Source organism: Dama dama, chromosome 14 (assembly GCF_033118175.1).
Source record: "Dama dama isolate Ldn47 chromosome 14, ASM3311817v1, whole genome shotgun sequence".
Taxonomy (NCBI): Eukaryota; Metazoa; Chordata; class Mammalia; order Artiodactyla; family Cervidae; genus Dama; species Dama dama.
Genome location: NC_083694.1, coordinates 35,762,798 through 35,790,614, shown reverse-complemented (window position 1 = coordinate 35,790,614; position 27,817 = coordinate 35,762,798). Strand labels below are relative to the sequence as shown.

The 27,817-nt window shown below is 37.5% G+C and overlaps 1 protein-coding gene across 1 annotated transcript in view; it reads right to left on the bottom strand.

Moving 5' to 3' along the window:
* Window positions 1-27,817, bottom strand: part of MROH9 (maestro heat like repeat family member 9) — a 135,165-nt gene that overhangs the window by 58,810 nt on the left and 48,538 nt on the right. The window contains exons 3-6 of the mRNA XM_061159770.1: window positions 12,691-12,770; window positions 8,336-8,471; window positions 7,688-7,774; window positions 5,191-5,295 (exon numbers count right to left, since the gene is read on the bottom strand). Coding sequence (XP_061015753.1) covers window positions 5,191-5,295; window positions 7,688-7,774; window positions 8,336-8,471; window positions 12,691-12,770 — 408 coding nt within the window. The remainder of the gene's footprint in view (window positions 1-5,190; window positions 5,296-7,687; window positions 7,775-8,335; window positions 8,472-12,690; window positions 12,771-27,817) is intronic.

Here is a 27,817-nt window from a genome sequence, read left to right as displayed (position 1 = left end):
CTCCTCCCACCTTCCCTCCACCCCATACACACAAAATTTCTTTGTGGCTTCTCAAATAGGTTTCTCGAATATTTAGATTTTCATCTTGACTGATTTGTTTGGTCAGATCAAATGTAAATAGAGAGGGAAGCAGACATATAGAAGAAGAGATGAAAGAGACATTTTGCTTTTCTGAAGGTGTATTATTACCAATTTTTTTAAACAATTAGGACTCTGCCCACATGTAGGTTTGCTCAACTAGTGGGTCTGCAGAATCTTCTTGTCTCTAAGACAAATTATTACTTTTCCTAGATAGATATTTTGATGAATGAGCAATGGTTGGTGGTAAAAGAGTCAAACCAACCTTCCAGGGAGATCCCAAGACCTGTTTCTCCTTCTTTGTATAACTCTCATATACCCTTATTCTTGCTTCTCTTGTTGCTTGACTCACTCACATCTATCTCAGTCTTACACACATTCACACACACACACAGCACACATACACACACAGTTATATGGAGTCGTTCCTGAAAAACATGAGGTGACCTAGGTCATGTGCCAAGGGTATGACCAAATTAGAATGCTGGGAGTGATGGTCTAAGTAGAAGGGAAGATAATCTCTTGTTTCTGTGGATGTCTTCCTTGGATTCTTTCTGCCTATACTTCTTTGTAAGGCTACCTGGGGCTCCCCCCATCCTTAGGTGGCTCAGTGGTAGAGAATCCATCTATCAATGCAGAAGATGCAGGTTTGATACTTGGGTTGGGAAGATCCCCTGCAGTAAGAAATGACAACCCACTCCAGTATTTTTGCCTGGGAAATTCCATGGACAGAGGAGCCTGGTGGGCTACAGTCCATGGGGTAAGCCTCAGTGCACGATTCAGGAGAAACTACAAGCAGACAGTAGAGGTCGCTGTTTAGGGCCTAGGAAGAAACCTTTTATTTCCACTAGGTATTCTCCTCTTGATGAAAATGAAAGAGGAGAGTGAAAAAGTTGGCTTAAAGCTCAACATTCAGAAAACGAAGATCATGGCATCTGGTCCCATTACTTCATGGCAAATAGATGGGGAAACAGTGGAAACAGTGGCTGACTTTATTTTTTTGGCTCCAAAATCACTGCAGATGGTGACTGCAGCCATGAAATTAAGATGCTTACTCCTTGGCAAGAAAGTTATGACCAACTTAGATAACATATTAAGAAGCAGAGACATTACTTTGCCAACAAAGGTCCGTCTATTCAAGGCTATGGTTTTTCCAGTGGTCATGGATGGATGTGAAAGTTGGACTGTGAAGAAAGCTGAGTGCCGAAAAATTGATGCTCTTGAACTGTGGTGTTGGAGAAGACTCTTGAGAGTCCCTTGGACTGCAAGGAGATCTAACCAGTCCATCCTAAAGGAGATCAGTCTTGGGTGTTCATTGGAAGGACTGATGCTGAAGCTGAAACTCCAATACTTTGGCCACCTCTTGCGAAGAGTTGACTCGTTAGAAAACACCCTGATGCTGGGAGGGATTGGGAGCAAGAGGAGAAGAGGACGACAGAGGATGAGATGACTGGATGGCATCACCGACTCGATGGACATGAGTTTGAGTAATTTCTGGGAGTTGGTGATAGACAGGGAGACCTGGCGTGCTGCGGTTCATGGGGTCACAAAGAGTCGGACACGACTGAGAGACTGAACTGACTGACTGATTCTCCTCTTTTGGTTTGCATTCCAAGTTTCTTTTTCCATTGAATGGCAAGATTTTCAGAACTGCAATTGTGTTATAGGTTTAAGAAAAAGGGGCAAGATGCTCTTTTTCTCTATTGTGGGTAACGGAGGAGTATGTGTCTAGTATTTTTGCCACAAGCTTCTCTACCATAAAAATCTTTGCCACATACATTTCTACTGCAAACATTTTAACACATGACTAATTGGTGATAAGGTAATTTTGCTGTGAAAGATAAAATAATTAGTTGACAGTTTGGTCTGACACTTTGGTTTCAATTGGTTGAAATGAGCCAGATTTTCTTTCAGTTAGCCCATTTATTGATGGCTTTATTGAGCTGACAGATGACAATGATTTGCCCCAAGAGTTGGTTTCTTATTTTGAAACATGCTACATTGAAGGAAAAAGAGGTTGAGTCTCAAAGGCTCAGAGGTGAACCTACATTTCTCATAGAATGTTGGAATGTCTATGAACAGACATGTGGTAAGATGCCAAGAACAAAAAACAGTGAAGAGGTTTTTATGACACAATATAAAGCTTAGTTACAAATATGCATTCTAATACTCAGAAACCAATGCCTCTCTTAATGAAGGAAGAAATTTTGGCAAGAAAAAAGAGAAAAATTTCCGTGCTGAATGAGGAGATGAATCAACAAGCAAAAAACTTATACTATGATTGAAAACCTTCAAAGACAAGTGCTTAAGTACCACCCACAAAATAAAATCCATTTTTTTTTCTTGGCGGGGACAGGATTGACATGAATTTACACACATTTTAAATGTATTTAAATTGCATTTCTGAAGAAAGTCTTTTAAATTTTGTTATTAAATTTTCAAGTTTCATAATGACCTTTTCAATGTCCTCCTTTTATTTTTCATTATCTTATTTTTTATGAAAAAAAAATTGCCTCATGGCCAGTTAGTTACACGACAAAGATATCTTGGCAAAGATGCTTATAGCAAAAGTACCTAGAACCAGGGGACTATGTCTTACAGCTTATCTCACTGGAGCTGGGGAGCATTTACAGGGGATTGGCCCTAGAGATTTTTGTGTATAGTTTTTTGCCTTGAGCATTCTCTCTGATTATCCCTTCTCATGAACTTGTGTATGTGTAACTCTGAGCAGGTGTCTTTGTAAAGAAAGCTGCTAATGATGCCAGATAGGGTCTTTCTAGATGTGTGTCTCTAGCAGAGTAGGTGTGGCCGTGTCTAGACTGCATAGCATGTTTGAGGTGGAGGGTAGACATGACCTAGTATGGGCCAAGAGAATAGTGAGGTTGTTTGAACCTTGGGGCACACCAATTATGCCCTGCACAGGTCCCTTCAGAAGTCTGCCAACCTCAGTCACAGCTCCTCAAACATAGGACTTCAGGAATTTTTAATACAGTATAACTCCGTTTTTTTGTTTTTTTTTAAAGAAAATCTATGTAAAGTGCTGAAAGTAGGAAAGAGTGAAGATTTGGAGAAATGTAGCTTCTCTGTTTCTGTCCCTAAGTGCTCCTGCTTAGTTTTCTGGCCCTTTCTAACTGGATTCCTTCTTTTGCATACCTCTGGCCTCTCCATTCCTTATAATAATTACGAGAATTTTAAGTGTTAACTTCCAAAGGCAAATACTTACTAGGTCATTTAGCTGCTTCTTATCTGTCTCTAAACAATGGACTTCCACTTTGGTTCCCACATCAGTTTGGGACATTGCCTATATATTCTTGCTTTGATGAATCAGTACAAAGGCCGTACTCACTTTTTGTTGTTTCCTTTTTGCATATAAATATTTCCTCTTTACCCCTTTTGAGACTAAATACTCATCTGTACCCCAAATTATCTATTTTTGATAATCATCTTTGTACTGTTTATTTGCCTGGGGCTATTGTGTTTGGAGGGTTTTCTCAAATGCCTGGCAAGTCTTAGTTGTCTAGTAATATTTAAGAATGTGATACCACTGGTGGGATTTTGTATGTGAGCAAGGCTTGTCAACTGGTCAACTTGGCTTTAGAGTAGCTGAATGGGGACACTGGGGTCATGCTGAAGTATGTCTAAACAACAGAACCAAGATGATTTTCTCAGGGAATTTGCAATTGTTTTGAGAAATAAGTCCTCACATTTTGTCTACTGATGGACTCATTTCCCTGGAATAGTGTATGTGTGCAATGTAGATCCTTCTGTATGAGGTGAGTCTTTTCAGTGAGTTAGCACATCTTCAAGTTTCCTCTGCCTCCCACGCTTAATTGTTACTTGGGTTTCTATAGCTTCAGACTCTCCAGGGTCCATAGGGCAAACTACCTCCCTTTTCAGCCATCCTCCATCCTGATGTTCACATGCCCTTGTCTTTCAGCTTCTCCTGCCAGACTTTATCAGTTACCATCTTCTATCTATTCTGTCATCCAGAAGTTTGCTGACCTCGCTAGCCCATTGAGATCCCTTTACTAATTCTCTTTGGTGCTGTAGCTTTATACATTTAACGCATTTTATTACTATCATTTTGTGGAGGGAGTGGAGATAGACATGTGGACAAGCTGTTAGCTTCGACTGGAAATCTTTCACTGTCTTTTGAATGCTGATATGCCAAAGGAACAAATCTAGGAAAAATCTCTGTTGATGAGATAAGATGACATGTTTAGCTCACATGTCTTCACCTGTTTGAAAATAGTTTAATCGAAAGGACAAATATTCTTTGAGTGGAGCCATTTCTTCACCCTGATGGGCACACAGGTCATGTAAAAGGAATACCACTTAAAAATATATTTCTGATAGAATACAAATGAAAGAATTGTTCAAAAGGACAAGGGCCTCTGAGAGTCTGGAAGACACAGGCTATGGTAATTTATGAAGAAAATAGTTTTTATCCAGTGAATGGCCAGAACCTGAGAACAGAATGGGTAGTTATATTTAGTTAGAGAATGGCAGAACAAATCTTCCTTTATTATTTACACTGTGTCAGATATAGATATACACAGACCTTGCCTATGGGAAGTTTAGCTTCTAATTTGTTAATATTTTTGCCCATTGTATGTATTTGTCTCCTCACCTCCATTAATTTCACTGACTTAATTATCTTTAAAAATTGTGATCTTCCTGTGCCTCAAAGATGGCTCTGATGGTAAAGAATCTGCCTGCAACGTGGGAGACCTGGGTTCAATTCCTAGATGGGGAAGATCCCCTGGAGAAGGGAATGGCAACCCACTCCAGTATTCTTGCCTGAAGAATTCTGTGGACAGAGGCTATCATCCATGGGGTCGCAAAGAGCTGGATATGACTGAGCGACTAAAATAATCAAATAATAATGATTATCTTTAGAAAACATTACTTAAAGAGAATGTTAACTTAGTAAAGGTTTGTTTGCAAGACTGAGATAAGCTGGATGAGGCTACTTTAGTTCCCACCATCTGGAAAATGCTGGTTTGCTTCCACCTGGTGGCATTCAGCAAACACTGCAGAAAAAAGGAACGCAATACTGCAGAAGTGCAGTCTTTAGGAGCAGGGGGCTAAGGAGCAGTCCCTGTGACTTACAGATCCCTTGACTTTCCTGGCTGCAAAGCTTAGCACTCTGCTGATCACCACCATGGCTTCCTCCTGCATGTACGAACTATCTTCATTCATCCATACAACCATTTCCTGTTGAAAACACAAGAACCATCCTAGAACCGTGGTGTTTCTATTTCCACAAGTTCCTTTCTTCTGCTCAGATCATCACCTTTACCAAGTCAAGATTCCCCATGATCTCCCAATGATTTCACACCTATTCTATATATATTCAAAAAGTATGACAATGAGCTTGTACACCACTGTCTATAAAAGTATAGTACTTCATCTGCCATAGTAGCTACACCTGGGTTTTGTTTTGTTTAATCCTATCCAACATGCATTTACTAATATCCCACTATTAACAATCACTTTGCCAGACATCATAAAAAGTTCAGCATGGATTATTAGGATTACCATGATTATCATGAATTATCATGGACAACAGGATTATCATCAAATGCTTCTCCTCTTCTTAAAGGGCATGTTAATTCTCTCTGTTAAATCATAGGATCTGATTTTCAGTTTTAGAAAAGAATCAAAATGTTATCTGATCCTGAAATGTCATCTTATTCTAGAATTCTCTCTGCAAATTCACAGATATTTTCTGTCTTATGGTATAGAGTATATTCCTGGAGGTAGCTCAGTGAGAAAGTTCTTGTTAATTTTGATTCATTGCTAAATTTGGTCTGTCTTGCTGTGTTCTGCCCCCCTTTTTCTAAATCCTCAGGTACAAGGACATAGGTATAACCTTGGGAAAGGAATAAGACTGCATGTGCCTCACATGTTAACCACCATTAGTAGACCTCTTAAGACTGATTGTTGGAGTCCTTAGTATTTATGCCAATGGTTGGCTGAATCTCTTCCATTTCACTTTCTCCCATTGTATAAAACTATTCTGAAGTTTATTTCCTAGGAATGAGGAGTCTTTAAATCTCAGCCTCTTCCTTCTCCAGGAGTGAGGTCCAGCTCTTTTTGAGGATGAGGGGAGTTTCTAGATGTGGTAGGTTTAAGAATAAGGTGGTCAAGTAACAGACTCCCAACTTATAGTAGCGCCTCCACTAATTAGATGCCCACATATTATTGCTCCTCTTTCAGCTTCCATTTCCTTATCTGCAAAATGGGAGAAATAATTTTAACTTTCTCATAGGATTATTTTAAGCATTAAATTAAATAACCCATTTATTAAGTATTCAGCTTAGTGCCTGACATAGAGTAAATGCTCAATAAACAGCATAGGGTGGTTGAAAGAGTATACATGGGAGTGTTAGTGAAAGTGTTAGTCACTCTGTTGTGTCCAACTCTTTGCAACCCCATGAACTGTATTCCACTATGCGCCTCTGTCAATAGAATTCTCCAGGCAAGAATACTAGAGTGGATAGCCATTCCCTCCTCCAGGGGATCTTCCTGACCCAGGGATTGAACCTGCGTCTCCTGCATTGCAGGCAGACTCTTCAGCATCTGAGCCACCAAGGAAGCCCTTGGCTTTAACTTTCACTTTCAACAACCACCTTAAAGTGCATGGAAAATATATGGCTAAAATCAGGCACAAGTTACATCTGTATATTTTATTATCTTTCACATTTCTCCTTATCTTCATAGATATCAATTCTACTTCTTTCCTTGAATGTATTTTATGATTTGCAAAACCCATCGATCTAGTTTCTCAGTATTTCCAGACAGCTGCCTCCGGATGCTATCATGTTAAAAATAAAAAATTGAAAATCATAATATGTCCAGATAAGTCTCTGTCTCTAGCTGGCACATTAAAAATATACTGAGGCCCTGGATATGAAAATTGGGATTATGAATGTTTATTAGAACTTCCTTGATACCATGGTATCCATGAAGATAGGATGCCCATGGAATTCCCTATCCCAGAGTTGTGAGGGAAGAATATGCATATAAACATTTTCAAAATATGGCTAACTGTTACATGGGCCTGAAGATGGTTTAGACCAATCATTGTATGTTCTGCTACCCTATATTGTGTTCATACTTATGTTGCCACATAATATTTGGCTTCTTAAGTGTCTGTTGTTGCCATACTTCCAAAATTGAATTCTTAAAATTCTGTCTCTGTGGTTCAAATAAAAGGAAGTGATTTCATTTGGGAGATGACACATTCTGAAAGGTAAGGAAAATCTTTCAGCCACCAGATACTTGAAGGAGATGTAAGTACGGCAAATGATAAAAAGTAAAATATAGTATGGCCTTCCCTGGTGGCTTAGTGGTAAATAACCTGCCTGTCAATGCAGGAGACACAAGTTCAATCCCTAGGTTGAGAAGATCCCCTGGAGAAGGAAATGGCAACTGACTCCAGTATTCTTGCCTGGAAAAATCCCAAGGACAGAGGAGGCCAGAAGATTACAGCCCATGGGTTTGCAAAAAAATTGGACATGACTTAGGGACTAAAGAACAATAACAATATCGTATACTCTTGAGCTCTATGACAAGAAAACAAAACCATCTATTTTCCCTTTACCTTTAAGATCTGCAGTTTGTAGACATCTTTAGACACTAAGATCAGAAGAGTGTCCTCAAATAAGTTTAAAATAGTTCGATATAAACTCTGAAAAACAAGGAAGTTAGACAACCACCCAGCCAGTAGTTATACAATCCTGGGTCCTCAGTTTTCCCCATAAATTGAAGGTAAAAAAAAAAAAAAAAAAAAGCAGAGATGTAGCTATGGAGGTGAGACCTCATTCAATACAACATGCCATGAATTGCTTTAATACCTTGTAGGACAAGTGAACCCTGTGTAGCAAGACTGAGAAATAAAAAACCATGGATGTTACTGATCTTACTACAGAAGTCTTCCTACCTGCACTTTTCTTGGCTCCTGTTTACTTCTTTGAAGCACTTGCCAGTAAACTTGCTGGACTTGCTAAACAAATTAACCAAAATCTCTTCGCCCATTTGTTCCTATAAATTCTATACAATTCCTTACACCCCAGGGATTGTAGAGTTCACTGGGAGTCCAGGAAAAGAGATTAGTGCTGGAATATGCTATTTATCTATTATATCTAAAAAGAGTGAAGAAGAAAACATAGATTACAACTTGTGGCAGACATTCTGTGGGATTGCTGTGCATAAAGACGTCTCATCACGATTAAAGGAAGCAAAGTCTTACTTCTAGGTCGTCTTCATCATCTTCATTCATCCTAATTTCCCTCACTTCATCAAGATTTGTGACAGCAAATGCCATTTTAAAGGATGACTTTATTATCTTCAGTTGAGTTTCAAACTGCAATGCAGGATCCACGAAGCTGACCAAAAAAAAAGGTATAATTATTAAATTAAGGAAAGAACAGATGTAAGCTAAATTTAGTGGCCTTTTCTTAGTTTAAGAGACAGTATACTAGAACATGAGGCCCAACTTTTGGCTTTATATAATGTGTGAATTTTAAATATTACTCTAAAATTATTATGGTGATTTAAATATAAAAGAATCATTTTTTGGTAAAAAAAAATAATTTGTAATCAGTTATTTAGAATTCAGAATTTATTTCTCCATAGACATAATACTTTACAGGGTGGTTATTTCCCAGCTAAGCTCATCAAGCCATGCTGAAATTTAGGTAGTTGAAATATATCACTGCCACATTTTAGCTAATCAATGATACTGTGTTTCTCATATGTAACACTTCTGATACTAAGATACATCTTCCAGTAGATGGCAAAAGAAACCTTCCCATCAACAGTTTAAAAGATGTTGTGACACAGCTATTTTTCCTTTGATAAATGTGTTCTGGATAACAGTGCCTCCTGAGTTTTTAAAGTACAAATAATAATTTTTTTTTTTACAAGATGGTAATATAGTTGGTAAAGGTAGAAAATCTTGTGCTGAACTCAGAATCATTTTCCTCTACTGGACAAGAAGATCTAAATATTTGCTATCCATTGTTTGAAATGGAATCTCCTGGAACATAGTAGATAATTTTTTAAATCTTAGGAAGATTGATTTGACTTATTCATGGACACCAGTGGATTTTCAGACTCTGAACAAATAAAAGTGTGTTACCTATCAAAAAGTTCCAGTGGTTTTTTTCAGTGGTAGGATTCTAGGGATGTATGATTTGGTTTTGGAAAATGAAAAATTAATGTTTTGATAAAATAGAAAATTGTCTTGTAATGTACTTTGAAATCAGATTGCCAGTTCTAAAAATGCTAAAATGGTCCACATGATGAACAAGGATTAGGAAAGTAGCATGATGCTCCCCTGGTAGCCCAGCTGGTAAAGAATCCACCTGCAATGCAGGAGACTCCAGTTTGATTTCTGGGTTGGGAAGATTCCCTAGAGAAGGGATAAGCTACCCACTCCAGTATTCTTGGGCTTCCCTGGTGGTTCAGATGGTAAAGAATCAGCCTGTAATGTGAGAGACCAGGGTTCAGTCCGTGGGTTGGGAAGATCCCCTGGAGGAGGGCATAGCAACCCACTCTAGTATTCTTGGCTGGAGAATCCCCATGGACAGAGGAGCCTGGCGGGCTACAGTGCATGGGGTCACAGAGAGGGAGACTCAGCTCAGTGACTGAGCACACAGCACACGCGTGAAGCTCTGACGTCATTCACAACTGCTGATGGGCTAAGGATCTCCCCATTTCAAATGTGAAGAAGGTTGAGGGTCAGATACTGGTGATACTAAAAGAAGAAAGCCAACAAAAATATATGGGTCAACAAAGGCAATTATCAGCAAGTACGCTTTTTTGGCCTATATGTAATTTGTTTTCAAAAGAGCAGTTATTAAATTACTAGTGTGTTTTACAGCCAGAGACATCTTAGTCTTGAGAATTGCAATGTAAAACTTTTCTTATATTCTAAGATATATAACAATATGGTATAGAAATAAATATGAGAAGAAACAATAAGTAGCTCTCACAAATTACTGTATGCTTTAAAAAAATTTTTGAGCTAAATACTTGTTTCTGACATTGGAGTGAAGTGAGAATTAGTGGTAAACCAACTATACTAAAAATTTTTCTTGAAAATGTTTTGTTTCTTCTCATTATAGAGCAATAGGTATCATATAATATTAGTAAGTGAAATTTTTGCAAGTATAATTTCAAGAATCACAATTGAATAAAGGAAAGTGGATGCCTCTTGATAAAAGCATGGGAAAATTATATAAAACATGATCAGAAATAAATCAGGAGGGCTATATCAATATGCTGTATGATTAATTCAAATAAAAAAGTGTTAAGAGAGATATGTACAATTCATATAAATTGATAAAAGTTATAGTTATTAACATAAAATTTCAAGCACATAGAAATAAAATTGAAAATTGTTGAATATTCATTAAAATATAATTTATAAAAAACTATTAAATTATTAAGAATTAAGGAGAAATAGAAGCACATAGGAGAAGATTAAGCATTCAGTTATTAGTAAGTGGTAGGTAAAAATTAAAAATCTACAAATGATAATATCTTTAATATAATTAATAAGGAGATATAAATAAATTATGCTAAATCAGATAACAAGGGTTATCTTTTTAAATAATCATGGAATGCTGAAAAATATTTTGCATATAGTTAGCCATACAAAGTTTCAAACTATAAAAGCATATACATTTCATTCTCTAATCACCATGAGAAATCTATTTTAAAAATTAGAAAATCTGAAGTACTTAAATATTATCAACATTTTTTCCTTATTTAAAATGAGACAAAAATAATAAACTATGCATATAACTTAAGATTTTGAAAGGGCTAAACATACAACCAAAGAAATGAAGGGCATAAACAAAATTATTTTAAAAAATTATAAGGGGAAATAAGTATAATGGCAATTTTAAAGATTTAAAAGAGAAGTAAAAAGGGAGTAGAAACTAAATAATTAGAAAGACTAAATTAGTCAAGAAAAGAAGGAAGATATTATATGGGTTTAATTTTGTTATTGTTTAGTTGCTAAGTTGTGTCTGACTATTTTGTGACCCCGTGGACTATAGCCCACCAGGTTCCTCTGTCCATGGAATTTGTCAGGCAAGAATACTGGGGTGGGTTGCCATTTCCTTCTTTAGGGGATCTTCTCAATCCAGGGATTGAACCCACATCTCCTGCTTGGCAGGCAGATTCTTTACCACTGAGCAACCTGGGAAGTCCATGTGTTTAATAGTAACAAAATTCATTTATATTGTTAAATTATACAGGTATATATGAAGACATAACATGTGTAAATCTTTATATACCAACTAATACTTGGTCAAAATATGAAAAGCAAAATTTATAATAAATTTTTCAAAATAAAGGAAAACCATTATGTATGTGGGAGATTTTTAACATTTTGGTAGACCAAAAAATTAAAATATGAAGAAGGGGATTCTAATCTACAGTCTGCCTTTCCATGAACCCTGTAAAATAATATAATATGCCAAATCTTGTCTATATGTATCTTTGTATGTATGCATGCATATCTTCCAGGTGACTAGGCTTTGACGAAACACTTGTAGGTGCAGTTCTTCTGAAGAACAAATTGACGCTATCAAAATCTCTAAGACAGTTCATCTCATTTGCATTACTTTGGGTTTAGGGGAAATAGATGCTAAAAGAGGATTTTAAGAAGACTAAGAGAAGTAAAAGAGATTTCCAAGAGAAGCAGAGAAGGAAGGAAGAAGGATTAGGGTAGGAAGAGTCTTGAATTACAGCAAGTTCCAAGGAGGGTTCAACCTGGCTAATGAGGCTCTCTCAAGCTGAAGTCACCCACTGGTACCATTAGAGTTATTTGTCCTGCCATGCTGGGTCATTGATGGGAGCAGCCCACAGGAAGTGAGGCCTCATAAACCATGTTGGCAAATCTACACAGGCAGCAGCTATAGCTGTTGGCCAGTGAAGATCCTCCAGAGCAGGGCATTTTTATGGTTGCCTATCATTTAAATCAGGACTTCCCTGGTGGCTCTGTGGTAAAGAAATCCATCTGCAATGTATGAGACTTGGGTTCAGTCTCTAGGTTGGGAAGATCAAAATGGTAACCCATCCCAGTATTCTTCCCTGGGAAATACTATGGACAGAGGAGCCTGGTGGGCTATAGTCCATGGGGTGGTAAGAGAGTCAGACATGACTTAGCGATTAACACACACACACACACATACACACACATCACTTAAACCAGAAATCTCACTCTCAGAAGGGTATTTCAAAGAAGTTTTTCAGAACAGATACAATCTTTTATATACAAGGATGATCATCACAGTATTGGTAAAATTTAGTTTAGAAAATGTCAAAATTTGGAAATATTCTGTTGCCATTAAAATGAAAATATGATCTACAGAAAAGTTAAAATTAAGACAAAGTAAAAATGAAAAGTAGTATAGTGGTTTATCTGCCCATTTATACAATACAGAAAGGTTTATAAACATCAGAAAGAATAGCTGCTGAATTAGGGTGGAGGAACCTGGAGTAACTTTTTACTTTTCACATTGATATGTGTCTATTACATTTTAAAGGTATTCAACCAGTCCAATAAGAGAGCATGAAAGCTTATTATACCTGGAGTTCAAGGCCAGGATCATGGCTTGATTACTTATCAGACCTGAGTATGTGTCCCATAGGCTGGTAGCTAAATGCTCCTGCAAGTACCAGAAAAAAGAAAAGAATCAATGATGATCTATCTGCGAGGCTCATAACGCCATGTGTAATTCTGCCTTCTACAGAGACCAAAGAGGTCAAATTGGACTTGAAACATAAGTACAAACTTTTGTAAAAATGTTGAGGCCAGACAAATTGTAATTTAAAACCTATGCATGATACTAAATGCTGGCCTTCTGTAGCCAGCCATAGTTGTCTATATAATTGGCATTTCCAGATAAAATCTTGTTAGGAATACTCTTTACCAGCTGTTCTTGTATACACCACTGTTAAGTGCAATATACTGCTTGTGGAGTCTGTCTATGACGATACCAGCAAGGTGGTTTATGTTAGGCCTTATTGAAGAATGTTCAAACTCATACTCCTATAGAATGAGAACCAGGTACAGGTCAACATATAGCTCTCTAATATAACTATTGAAACTTATATATGACATTCAGTGGGATCCCAATAAGAATTTCCAGTTTTTTATATAAGGAGTTGGAGAACCAGAGAAGGCCTAGTAGAACAGGATCTCTTTGCTTCTCTGCGTGTCACCCTTGTTTATGTAAGCCTCTGTTGCAATGTCACTTTTTTGTATCAGGCCCATTAGTACTATTTATAGAAATTTTCAATATTTCTGAAATAACTCAGAGTTCTCTTTTAGGTGCATGTGTGTGTGTGTGTAGTCGCTCAGTCATGTCTGACTCTTTGCGACCCCATGGACTGTAGCCCACCAGGCTCTTCTCTCCATGGAATTTTCCAGGCAAGAATATTGGAGTGGGTTGCCAATTCATACTCCAGGGGATCTTGCCAAACCCAGGTATCAAACACACGTGTCTTTACCACTGAGCCACCTGGGAAGCCCCTTTCTTTTAGGTACTGCTTTATAATAATGATTTTTCAAAGAGGGTTTTTTTCTCTCTAGCGCATAGGCAAATGACTGCCCCTGATTGCTTCTCACCCTAAAAGAGCCCTTCTCCATTTGCTCAGTGCTGCTCCACTGATACCAGCAATGAGTGCCCTGTGGGATCTATGTTCTGCCTCTGTGGAGTGTAAGAGCAATCTTGAAGGATAGAACTATATTCCTGTCTATTAAGTCCATGTTGTGGGGTGCATATTTGAATTTTGATAAATATTTATGTTGAAATGCTAACCCCCATGTGATGATATTAGGAGGCACGATCTTTTGGAGGTGATTAGGTTTGGATGAGGTCATGAGGGATAAGTCCTTTGAAGAATTAGAGCCTTTCTAAGAGAGGGCTTGCTTTCAAGTTATCTCTCTACCAAGTAAGGATACAAGGAAAGGAGGGCTGTCTGAAAACCAGGAAGAGGAATCCCACCAGATACTGAATCTGCCATTTTTTGGTCTTGGACTTCACAGCATCCAGAATTGTGAGAAATAAATTTCTGTTGTTTAAACCATTCATTCTCCTGTTGCTGTTTAGTGCTTAGTCATGTCCAACTCTTTTGAGATCCCATGGACTGTAGCCCTCCAGGCTCCTCTGTCCATGGGATTTTCCTAGAATACTGGAGTGGGTATAGAATACTGGAGTGGGTTGCCATTTCCTCCTGCAGGGGATCTTCCCGACCCAGGGATCAAACCCACATCTACTGCTTGGCAGGCAGATTCTTTACCATTGAGTCACCTGGGAAGCCCAACTATTTTCTGGTCTCATATTAAACCAGCCCAAACTAACTGAAATAGCCATAGAAACTTCCTGATTGGGGATCTTAATTAGAAAGTAGCATCTTCCCACTAGAGATAAGCATCCTGCCGTGTCTTCTCTGGGAATCACATTGACTGTTGTCTAACATCTCTTCTCTGCTGTGCTCAGACCGAGCAGTGCAGAGGACTTATTTTCTTTTCTCTAAAATATTTATATTCATATTTAGTATTGATTCCTAACAACATCACATATGATTTTATTTAACCTTGAGAGAATAAGCCTTTGCTATGCTACTTATTAACATTTTGCACATTATTATCACTTAGAGAGCATGGAACCTTCTGTATGGCAGACAACTCTCACTGTAACATGGAAGTATAATGGTAATTCTTTTATTTTGGAAAGACATTTTTGTCCTTGTTACCACTTTCATTTGATTTGCCCAGAAATCCACTAGTTGTATTTCTCGACAATGAGTAACTGAACATTTTGTCTGATATAACAATGATCCTCTGGCGGTATTGTCTCAGTTGGAAATTTTCTTATAGAATACATTCTAACCAAGCTTGAGTCCTTGGAAATTAATATATGACACTTTAAATCTCAGTCACTGGTTCTCAACACTGGCAGTACATTAAGGGGTTAAAAAATACTGATTTGAATACTGGACCACACCTTCAGAGATTTGGATATAATAAGTCTGTATTCAAGACCTGGCATCAACATTAAAAAACAAAATTTATGATGCTGATATATTACATAGAACTCCTTTTTAAAACTCATTCTATTTAAACTAGTTTTGTGCCACCACTGTCTTTCCTTAGAAAGTTATTTTCCAGAGAGGTGTGGGACTCTCATCTCTGCAGCCTACTAGAAGTCATACTTCACCGATTCTCCAGACATTTTAGGGTTTTAGTGTCAACATATTAACAGCTTGACTTGTGATAGGACCCCCAACTATGCACTCCCCTCATCAAAAAGCCTTTGCCATGCTTACAAATCTGCCCTTTTGACCAAGCATCTTGCTATGGAAAAATAGAGAACTGAATAGTTCTTTAATATTACTGTAAGATTGCATTCCCAGGATGCAGTTATTTTCAGTTGACCATCAGACAGTTCTTTAGTATCTACCATTTGCTAGGCACTGTGTTAAGCAGTGGGACTAGAGCAGGGGAAAGACAGATAGTATTTCTATAATCTCGTGGATAAGTAAACTTGAAACAAAGGAAATTGGTACATGATCAAAAGAGGAATTACAGGGATTACTATGGGAAGCTAATCTAGCAGATGATATAAAGGAAAATTTGTTTTCTAAAGAAGTTTTAGACTTAAGCTTAGAGACTATAGGGGTCAGGAGAGCAGAGGAAGTTTTCTCCAGAAAGAGAAACACTGGGGTCTAAAGATGACTTGAGAAAGTATATGCTGCATTACAGATGTGGTTCTCAGCCCTGGCTGAACCTTAAAATCACTTGGATCCCTTCTAGAAATACAAATGCCTGGAATTCACCCCACAAAAGTGATTCAAAATCTCTGAAGGTGTGGCTCTAGCAACAGTATTTTAAAAGCTCCACAGAGAATTCTATTGGGTTGGCCAAAAATTTCGTTTGAGTTTTTCCATAAGATGGCACAAAAACCCAAATGAACTTTTCAGCCAACCCAGTAATATGAAGCTGGAATTGAGAACCATTTTATTGAGGTCATAAAATGAAACCATATGGATGGAGCAAGGAGAGTAAGGAGAATGGTAAGTCAGGGGGCCAGAAAGGGTGGATCGCAGCTGGTCCTTTTGTGAGTAAACGGATTTAGTACTCATCTCTAAGGCCAATAAAAGTGAAAGTCGCTCAGTTGTGTCCTATTGTTTGTGACCCCATGGACTATTCAGTCCATGGAATTCTCCAGGTCAGAATACTGGAGTGTGTAGCCTTTCCCTTCTCCAGGGGATCTTCCCAACCCAGGGATTGGACCCAGATCTCCCACATTGCAGACGGATTCTTTACAGCTGAACCACAAGGGAAGCCCACAAGGCCAACGGGAGCCATTTAATAGAAGGAGCGATAAGACCACAGGGCTGCTTTGTAGAGACTTGATTGAATGAGATAAAGTTGTTGCAAGAGAATGTTATCAAAGAGAGATTGTAATAGACTAGGATTAGAATGTTGGCAATAGAAAAAGAGAGATGCATAGTGACTGGCAGTAATATCAAATGCTGCTTAAAGTTCATACAAAAAAATTATCTTTTGGATTTGAGACATGAAAACTACTGGAGACCTGGAGGTTTTCTGTAGATGCCCAGACTGGCAGGTCATCATGCTGAGTATTCAGCTCAAGTTTTATATTTGGATCTGAGGTTCTCAGCTATCTTCAGACACAAATGAAGCTATACACAAATAGACAAAGAAAAAAAATTCTACTAGTCAAAGGTTGCTTTTCCTTTCTACAAGAAAGACCAAAGTCAACAAGTGAGACACTGAAAACAAAACAAAAACAACAAGATGTGTTATTGCGACAAAATCACTTCATTTGTTCCCATTTCAGAACCATGTATACTGGGGACAATACTTGTCACTTATTGATTCTGGCATGAAATAGTAATACTCACTGAAACTTGATATTCTATGCCTGCTGTTGCTGCTGCTGCTAAGTCGCTTCAGTCGTGTCTGACTCTGTGAGATCCCATAGATGGAAGCTCACCATGCTCCCCTGTCCCTGGGATTCTCCAGGCAAAAACACTGAAGTGGGTTGCCATTTCTTTCTCCAATGCATGAATGTGAAAAGTGAAAGTGAAGTCGCTCAGTCATGCCCGACTCTTAGCAACCCCATGGACTGCAGCCTACCAGGCTCTTCTGTCCATGGGATTTTCCAGGCAAGAGTACTGGAGTGGGGGGCCATTGCCTCCTCCAATTCTATGCCTAGAGACCTTATATAATACCTTTTCCTATCTCATTTTTCTCAGCTGGATTTCTGCCCCTTATGCTTTCTTTGATTTCTCTACTCCAAACAGAGCAGTGAACATTTCTGTTGAGTTCATTATTGATGGCCACTATAGTATACTTTCTTGAGGCATCTCAGAAGTTATAGCATGACTGTAAAAGTAGACCTTTTCAGAGAACCAAATATCCCTCACTTCCTTCACTTCCAAAGGGGAAGATTTCCACTTTGTTTGATTGGGGCCAGCAAAAAGAGGAAATTTTTCAAACTCAAGTGTACATGGACATCATAACCACTTAATACATCCAGTATCACTGCCTAGTATCAATAGTATCAGTACTTAAGTCCAAGTCTTAATATGATTTCATTCCAAACCTTTTTGGTGATTGTCCACTTTGGAGCCCTATATTCATATATATCCACTTCAATATCTGAGAGAATTCTGCTGATAAAACTTAACGGTTTCTTACTGTCTCATTTTTCAAAAATATAATTGTATAAACCATCAGAACTAGTAATACATAGTATTACCAGTACATAAATATAAAAAACCCTGAGCAGAACAGGTGATGAAGCCATCATATTCACATCAACTTCAGTGGTTCAAGAGGATGAGGATTACTAGTTATTATTTTCCCAAGGCTCCTTATAACCTCTTCCTCTAATAAATCCCCAATTTAGACCTAGATTAGACCTCTGAGTTAGGTCATTAGGGATTATTGTAATAACATAAACATTCTTCACATCTCTTCCATGATATCCATGGAAGCAGAACATGTTTTTTTCCAAATGATTAATAAGGTTTAGCCAGTTGGTGATGTAGACATTGTTTCCTAATCCCCACATTTTAGAAAGGCCTCTAGAACAGGCACTTATTTTGGAACAATTTCAATTTAGCTTTGCCGCAGTTCTCCTGGGTTCCTTTACCCTAGTGCTCTCCACCCGGGTGCGCTTTCCCAATAAAATCTCTTGCTTTGTCAGCACATGTGTCTCCTTGGATAATTCATTTCCGAGTGTTAACCAAGAGCCCAGTTTCAGGCCCTGGAAGGGGTCCCCTTTCCTGCAACAAGTGGTGACTCTGGTGGGGACTCTTCTTTGCTGAGACTGATATCCTGACCACTCGGGGTACTCAGGGGCCAGCTTGTCTGCCAATGGACCAGACCCAGCGGCTGCAACTGGGACCCTTTTGTCCCTGGTCTCCTCCTGACACGGACAACTGGCCAGAGTGCCCCAACTGGTTTAATATAAGTTAAATATTATATCTGTTACAAGTTTGTCAACAAGGAAATTACCTCGAGTGAAGAAACTTCTACAAAAATGTAAATGAGATCAGATGCCTCATGGCCTGCAACCAGGACTGGAAAAAGACATAATTTAAGGGACTGTCTCCAACCTGGATGGAAGGACTTTTTTATCAGGAGAAACTACACTACACCAGGATGAGAAGATGATGACATCAGAGGTAGACAGCTTGCCCAAGATGCTGGACCTGATTCATATGATCATTTATAATGTTTTCTTGACTTCTTAGACCTTTGCATATAAATCAAAAGCTTTTCTATCATAGGCCTGATCCTATGCTAGTTTTAGAAATCAATCCAATTGTTGGGTTTGTGGCCAATTACCTGTGTCTAGTTCTGGGTTACCTTGGTAAATTTCTCTACAAGACTCTAACTGGTTGATCCTGAAAAAATTTACTTAAAAAAAATTATAGTCATATTCTTGTCACTGTGATATTACTAGATGTGATCCCCTCACCACGTCAATTAATAATGCCTGCTCTGACTCTGGCCATAAACTTGAGCTTTCTTCTATTATTCAAGCTCAATCAGAGCAACAAGCAAAGTTTCAGCAAAGGAGGGAAAAATCTCCCACAATTATGGGGCGGATTTATACAAATAACACCAGGCTATGTTAATTTAGGTTTAAAGTCCCCTCTATGTTGGAAGGGTTTTCCCTGGTGGCTCAGAGGTTAAAGCGTCTGCCCACAACGTGGGAGACCTGGGTTTGATCTTTGGGTCAGGAAGATCCCCTGGAGAAGGAACTGGCAGTCCCAGTTTTCTTGCCTGGAGAATCCCATGGACGGAGGAGCCTGGTGGGCTACAGTCCATGGTGTCGCAAAGAGTCGGACACGATTGAGTGACTTCACTATCTTCACTAGTCCATCTAGGACTTCAATTTGCCATCTGTTATGCCTTTTATTTTCCACTTTGACAAAATTCATGCTATCTGTGAACACTAGTAATTCTAGGTAACTCATATTACCAAACTGCTTCTCTATTTAGTGTTGAAAAGTTCCTCTTTAAATGAATAAATCTTCAATGGGCAGAAAAATCCTTTGTTATTATCCTCATCACTCAATGTTATATGATAATTGGAAGCAATAACACTGACTTAGCAAGTGTAACCCATGGAGAACCATAACATTCCAGCAAGTAGTCTGATGTCTCTTGAAGGCAAAATAGAGGGTATTAGCTCAGTGATTATGTTAATACATGGAATTAAAAAAACTTCCATATTTCTTTTTACTGTTACTCTTGGACAGACATTTAGCAATAGCAATTAGAATGGAAAAACTACATTCTAACTATATGAATACCTAAGGCATTAATCTCTCCTCACATAGTCCTTCTAGAACATTGTTGAAATCATCTTCTCAGTGAACATTTGATGTGCCAAGTCACTAACACACACACCTCAATCTCTCCACAAGGAGAAACTCTTTGGTTATGTCCTGAGTTGATTCTTCAGTATGTTTTCACACATCTCAGATCAAAACCAGGAGATCTTGTGATTTCTTAAAATGTTACAGTATAATATCTAATAGGAGTCTCAGGGGAAAGAATGAAGAAAACATAAAGAAGAAAATTGTCCAAACAATAATACAAGATAGGGGCTTCCCTGATGGCTCAGTGATAAAGGATCTGCCTGCCAGTGTAGGAGACATGAGTTCGATCCCTGTTCTGGGAAGATCCTACATGCTGGAGAGCAAATAAGCACATGCTCCACAACTTCTGAGCTTGTACTTTAGAGCCCAGGAGCTGCAACTGCTAATGCCCATGTGCCCTGCACTCTGTGCTCTGCAACAAGAGAAGCCCGCAATGAAAAGCCCACACACCAACAACTAGAGTGTAGCCCCTGCTTGCCGCAACTAGAGAAAAGCATGTGCAGTAATGAAGACCCAGCACAGTCAAAAAATAAATAAATAAAGTCTTTAAAAAATAATAAAAGATAGTTTCTCAAAGATAAATGGGCTGGAATCTTGAGATTGAAATATGAGTAAGTGCCTAACATACTTGACTAAGAAATACACCTAAAACTATTGTTAGGAAATTTCGGTTTAGCCAAGATGAAGAAAGATCTTAAAGGCTTCCAGAGAAATAAAACAGATGACTAAGACTACAGAATCAGATCATGATCAGATTTTTCACTGATTATACTGTAATACCAGAAAAATGTAAGTTATGCCTTCAATTTTATTGTTTAAAGAAAATGATTTGCAACCTAGGGAAATGGCGAGAATCATCATTGATGATATTATTGTTATTATATTTAAAAAATGTCATCTATATTGCAATATTTTGAAAGATGGACGCATACTACTTTTACAAAACTAAAAAAAGCAATTTAAAATTGATCATATATCCACTTCACACACACACACAAATCTCTAAGTTCCCAGAACAGAAATTGTGCAGGTCATATTCTGCTGCAACAGTGCTATGAGATTACATGTTAAAAATAAAAGAATGAAACAATGGATATGTGTATGTAAAAAAATGAATTTATATTCCTATCTCACACCTAAACAAAAATAACTCAAAATAGAGAATAGATCTAAGTGTAACAGCTACAACTGTAAAACCTATAGAAGAAAATGTAGGAGAAAATCTTTGTCACTTTTGGTTTAGGCAGCATTTTCTTAGATACAGCCTCCAAAGTACAGTCAACAAAAGAAAAGAAAAATTAGATTTGATCAATACTAAACATTTTTGCTTTCCATAAAGACACAATTAAGGAAAAGAAAAAAAGTCAATGTGCTGGGAGAAAATATTTACAAATCGTATATTCTACACTCAATAACTATAAATATATAAAATACCCCTAGATAAATAATTAAGAAATATTTAAGGTATACATGAAAAAAACTTTACTGAAGATTCAGGTAAATGAGAGAATAAAACATGTTCCTGATGATAAGAATTTAAATGATGTCTCCATAAACTAATCTATAAATTTAGTATTTATTGTTGTTGTTGTTCAGTTGCTAAGTCATGTGTGACTCTTTGTGACCCCGTGGACTGCAGCATACCAGTCTTCCCTGTCCTTCACTATTTCCCAGAGTTTGCTCAAACTCATGTCCATTGAGTTGATGAAGCCATTCAACCATCTCATCCTCTGTCATCCCCTTCTTCTCCTGCCCTCAATCTTTCACAGCATCAGGGTCTTTGCCAATGAGTCACTTCTTTGCATCAGGTGTCCAAAGTATTGGAACTTCAGTTTCAGGATCAGTCCTTCCAATCTATATTCAGGAAATCAATGTATATTGATTTCCTTTAGAACTAACTGCTTTGATCTTGCTGTCTAAGCAATTCTTAAGAGTCTTCTCCAGCACTGCAGTTTGAAAGCATCAATACTTCAGTGCTCAGCCTTCTTTATGGTCCAGCTCCCACATCCGTACATGACTACTGGAAAAACCATAGCTTTGACTATATGGACCTTTGTTGGCAAAGTGATGTTTCTGCTTTTTAATATGCTGTCTAGGTTTGTCATAGCTTTTCTTCCAAAGAATTTCATAGCAGCAGTCACTGCTCCTGAGTGATTTTGGAGCACAAGAAAATAAAGTCTGTCACTGTTTTCATTTTTTTCCCCGTCTATTTGCCATGAAGTGTTGAAACTGGATGCCATGATCTTAGTTTTTTGAACGTTGAGTTTTAAGCCAACTTTTTCACTCTCCTCTTTCACTTTCATCAAGAGGCTCTTGAGTTCCTCTTCATTTTCTGCCATTAGGGTGGTATATACTTTAGTATAATTCTAATCAAATGCCAAAAGAAATTCTAGGAGAAATTTCACAAATAGAGTTCAAAATTTTTCTGAAAGTGGGGACTTCCCTGGTGGTACAGAGGTTAGGACTCCACACTTCCATCACAGAGGGCACGATCCTAGGTCTGGAAACTAAGATCTCACATGCAGCACAGTGTGACCAAAAACAAAAAAGTTGATCTGTAATGACCTATACAGAAAAAATATATATAAAAAAGAGTGGATAAATGTATATGTATAAATAATTATTTCCTGTACATCTGAAACTAATGCAGCATTGTAAATCAACTATACTCCAATAAAATAAAAGCCAAAGTTCTTTTGAAAAGCATAAATGAGTAAAATTAGTCAATACATTTTTGAAAAAGAGGAATCACTGGATAGATTCACTTAATTAGATGTAGAAAAACTTTGTGCTATTAATATATAACTGAGCCATCTATAATAGATTAAAAATATGATAGCTTCTTTACTGCTGTGATTTGCTAAGATAATATTGACTATTTTTTGCTGATGGTGAAGGATCCGCTTGCCAATGCAAGAGATGCGAGTTTGATCCCTGGGTTGGAAAGATCCCCTGGAGTAGGAAATGGCAACCCACTTGAGTATTTTTGCCTCCATGGACAGAGAAGCCTGGCAGGCTACAGTCCATGGGATTGCAAAGAACTGGACATGACTGAGCAAGCATGCAGTTTTGCTGGAGCCAAATGGTGCTGCTGAGGCGGCCATCTGTCAAAGGCTTTGATACTGCTGCTAGTGCTTGCTGGTAGAGTCCCATGACGGGTGATACCCACAATCAAGAGAACTCGTAACTTATTTTACTTAGCATAAGACCCTCTAAGTCTATTAATGTTGCTGAAAATGGCAAGATTTCATTCTTTTTATGACTGAGTAATATTCCATTGTATATATGTACCGCATAGTCTCCATTTATTTGTTGATGGACAATTATGTTGCTTCCATAGCTCGGCTGCTGTAAATAATGCTGCAATGAATATGGGGGTCATATATATTTTCAAATTAGTGCTTTTGTTTTCTTCAAATAAACACAAAGGAGTTGAGTTACTGGTTCACAGTAATATAATCTGAAAGTCAACCATACTTCAATTTAAAAAGAGAGACAAAGAAAGCTGGGGTTGCACAAAAGATTCTCTCACTTTCTAGCAAGAGCCACAGGTGACCACATTCACTCTCACCATTTTATTTACTCATTGTTTCTCTCTCTTTTACAGCAACCCCTTTTTTCTAGGACTTGGCAGCTAGGACTGCTATAGTGAGACTCTGCCCACTCTTCCACCAGCCCATTGTCCTTGAATCACACTTATGCACCTTGATAATACTTTCACACAAGAGGTGTTCTTCTCTTGCAGTCTCTTCCATCCTGATAGTCCTGTCTCATCTGGAGTGGTCCATCTGGAGTGGGCCTGAATTCTAGCAAGAACTTAGTTTAGGCTCAAACCATGACCTCTACATGAAACAAGTTTAATTTTTGTCCCGTGAATCATTTGACCATCTCCTGTCTATATACATCTATTTTCAACATAAGTCTTTGTCATTCTCTTAAAGATAATCTTATTTTTGGACTTAAGTGAAATATAGACCATGCTTCTGAAAAACATTAAAAACTGAAATTACAGTACAATTTTAATCTTCATAGGACCATATTCTTACTTTACAAGTTTAGTAACTGTCTTACGAGATCACCAGTTTATCTCTGGAGACATAGCAGGAATCAATAAAACAGTTGACTGAGCAACAACAACTAACAACAAAACAGTTTCAAATTCACACAGTAAGATTGTTCTATATTAATTTTATGAAGATCCCCCTTCACCAGAGAAATAAAAGGGACTAGGGGTGACTTAGAGACAAAGAAAAGAAATCCAATGACATAAAAGTAAAATAAAGATTAAAATTAGGATAAAATTGATGATCTGTGAGGGACATTCACAGACATACATAGGAAACAGCACCTTTACGAGAGCAGGAGATGGATTTCAAATTTAGATACAAATGTGTAGGTTGAGCCAGTGATGAAACTTAATGATCTATAGAAGCATCTTTTAAAATAAAATATTAAGGCACTATATTTATTTAAACATTTAAAAAAGTAATGCACACACATACAGGACAATCGGGTAAATAGCGACAAAATTTCCAAGTCTTTCTTCTATCTATCCAGAGATAGAATACACCGATATAGAAGTGCTAACAACACTGTTTTGGTTGAGAAGACCAGGAAATGGTTTTACTTTTTCCTGTAATTCTTCTACTGTACTGCATCGCTCTCTACTCCCTGATCCGATCCTCTCCTAGATCGTTGTCTCCCTTATTGACTTCTAAGTCTGATTTCATGAATTTTCCATCTCTTTTGGTTACTAAAATGAATTCACCATTATTTTTAATACTGAATCCTGTTTATTTAAAATCTTTAACCTTATTATTTATTCCTTGATCCCAAGGGCAGGCAAGATTCTTGGTTTTAGGGCCAACACATTATAACTTGGTGGTGATACCAGAGATTCTGGAACCAGATTCCGTGGATTCGTATCCTGTTCCGCCACTTGAAAATTATGGGCCCACAGGCAGGTCACACCTCTTGCCTCAGTTTCCTCATTTTCCGAGCAGGGATAATAGAAGTACTTACAGTGTAGGACTGCTGTGAGGATTAAATGAGCTTTTCATGTAAAGCACTCAGAGCGTAACTAAGATGTTATTAAAGCTATTTAAGTGTTAGCCATTTTTGCTATTATTGGAGTGAATAATGGGGTTTTTCTCTCTCACAGCTCCCCTTGTCTCCTCTGTCTTTATTTTTATTTTTATAATAGTGTTTATTTTATTTTTGACTGCCTTGCGTCTTCATTGCTGTGTGAGCTTTCTCTAGTTGTGGCAGTAGAGGCTACTCTCTAGTTGTGGTGGGCAGGCTTCTCAGTAGTGGCTTCTTTTGTTGTGGGCACAGGCTCTGGGGCACGTGGGCTTGGTAGCTGCGGCTCCTGGGATCCAGAGCACAGGCCCAATAGTTACAGCACAGGGGTTAGTTCTCCGCGGCATGTAGGATCTTCCCAGACCAGGGATCGAACCCATGTCTCCTGCTTTGGCAGGTGGACTCTACCACTAAGCCACCAGGGAAGCTTCTCTGAGGTTGTGGTGGTGAACTGGGAAAATATTTTTCTTTTTTGTCTGCCCACAGCATGACCTCTTGTCCTCTTTCTAGTGGTCATTACTTCTGACCTAGTTTGGTGGGAAGGATTTCCACAGTGATGAAGAATAGGCTATTGTAGCAGGCCAGTCAGGAGATGAAGGTAGATGGGAAAAATAGTGTGATGAGTCAAAACTTTCATCCTTTGGAATTAGTGTTGAAGGTCATTTTCAGGGGCACACAAGGGTAAGCAGGAATAGGACTCTGCCAAGAAAAATCTAAAAACAGTTTTCAACCAAACTGCCCTTTTCTCTTCCATCTACCCACACAATTGTATTTTAAGCATTATTTATAACAGGTGTGTAATGGAGACAATGAACAAATTTGTTTGTTTCCCCCCAAGAGATTTCAGTTACATTAATATCCTCATAAAATATCACTTACCATGTGGTGCCACTTGACACTGGACTGTAGAATGTGAAGATTACTTACTAGTCAAAGAGAAGAGAGAGACTCATTAAAAGAGAATGAACTCACACATGTACACCCATGGCTGATCGATGTCGATGTATGGCAAAAACCACTACAATACTGTAATTAGCCTCCAATTAAAATAAATTAATGAATTAAAAAAAAGAGCAAATGAACTCTTACCACCTGTTGGATCATATCCCCAAATCTAAAGCTTTTTAACCTTAATGGCAAAGCTCAATAAAGATAGTACATGAAGACACACACACACAGGAAAACTTCAGACAAATTCATCACAGATTTTCCTGGACACTTAACTAAAGATTAGCCAAAAAGCCACATTAAAAGCATAATCAAGTGATATTTATTTCAAACATACAAGAATGGTGATATTAAAGAGGACATAAAATGTAATTCTCATCTTTAATTATTAAAAAATTACATGATAATTTTTATTAAGGCAAAATTTCTGATAAAACTTTAAATCAATTCTTGATTACAATTCTTTAATAAAATAGGCATGTGTCATTCTCTTAATGTGACACATAAACACAAAAGCCAGAGCCAGGTGTAATAAGGAGATAATTAGAAGCATTCTCAATTAAAGAACAAGGCAAAGATGACTATTACTACTACTATCATTTGCCTTTTCTGGACATTCCATCCAGTATTATTGAAAAATAGAAAGAAATCAGTATATTAAAATTGGAAAGAAAAAGACTATATTATCTTTTAATTCTTTATCTCATGGGAAAGTATACGAGTGCCTTTTAAATGTGTCTATATCAGAATGATTTAACTAGCACTGAAGTTATGGATGACTGAAATGTTTGGCAAAATATTCTAATAAAACTTTTAGAACCTGATATGTTTTGTTTGCTTCTTTAAGGAGGTAGCCCTTTGATCATTACTTTTATTTCTTCTAATTGTTCTATTTAAACTTTCTAGGTCTTCTGTACTTGTTTTTCAAAAAATAATGTCTTTGTTTTAGAATAATTTTAGATTTACAGAAAAGTTGTGAAGATAGCATAGAGTTTTCATGTACCCGTCACCTTATTTCCCCTAGTGTTATCATCTTACATAACCATAGCACATCTGTCAAAACTGAAAAATTAATAAAAGTACAATTTTATTAACTAAATTGTAGACTTTATTTGTCTACTAAAGTCCTTTTCCTGTTCCAGGATTCAATTCAGGATACCACATTGCATTTAATAGTAATTTCTCCTTCATTTCCTCTATTTTGTGATTATTTTGTAATCTTTCCTTGTTTATGAATTTGACTATTTTGGGAGGGAACCTAGTCAGATGTTTTGGAATGGCCCTCAAGTTTGCATTTATCTGATATTTTATCAACATTTCATAGGAGATATAGTTTTTTGGGGAAAATATCACAAAAGTGAAGTCTTCTTCTTGTCAGAGTATCAGATTTTGAGTTTATTCACTAGCTGTACTATTTTTCCCTTATCAAATTCAAGGATGCAGCTTCATCTTTATGTATGCCTTCTTTCCTCCATTTTCCTTGGATTTACTGTGAGGTCCTTTTTCTAACTTCTTGTGAATTTTTGATTCAATTATATTTCCATCCTTCCTAGTTTATAATTCTAAGTATGTAAAGCTGTGGATTTTTCTCTGCATACTCTTTCAGCCATATGTTATAGATTCTAATAGGTAGGGCTAGCAAGATTCTGTAAATTCTGTATTAATTTTCTCTTTAAACTAAGAGTTGTTTAAAATAGAGTATCTTATATGACAAATGATAGGAATTTTTTGTTTCCTAAATTGATTACTGACATAA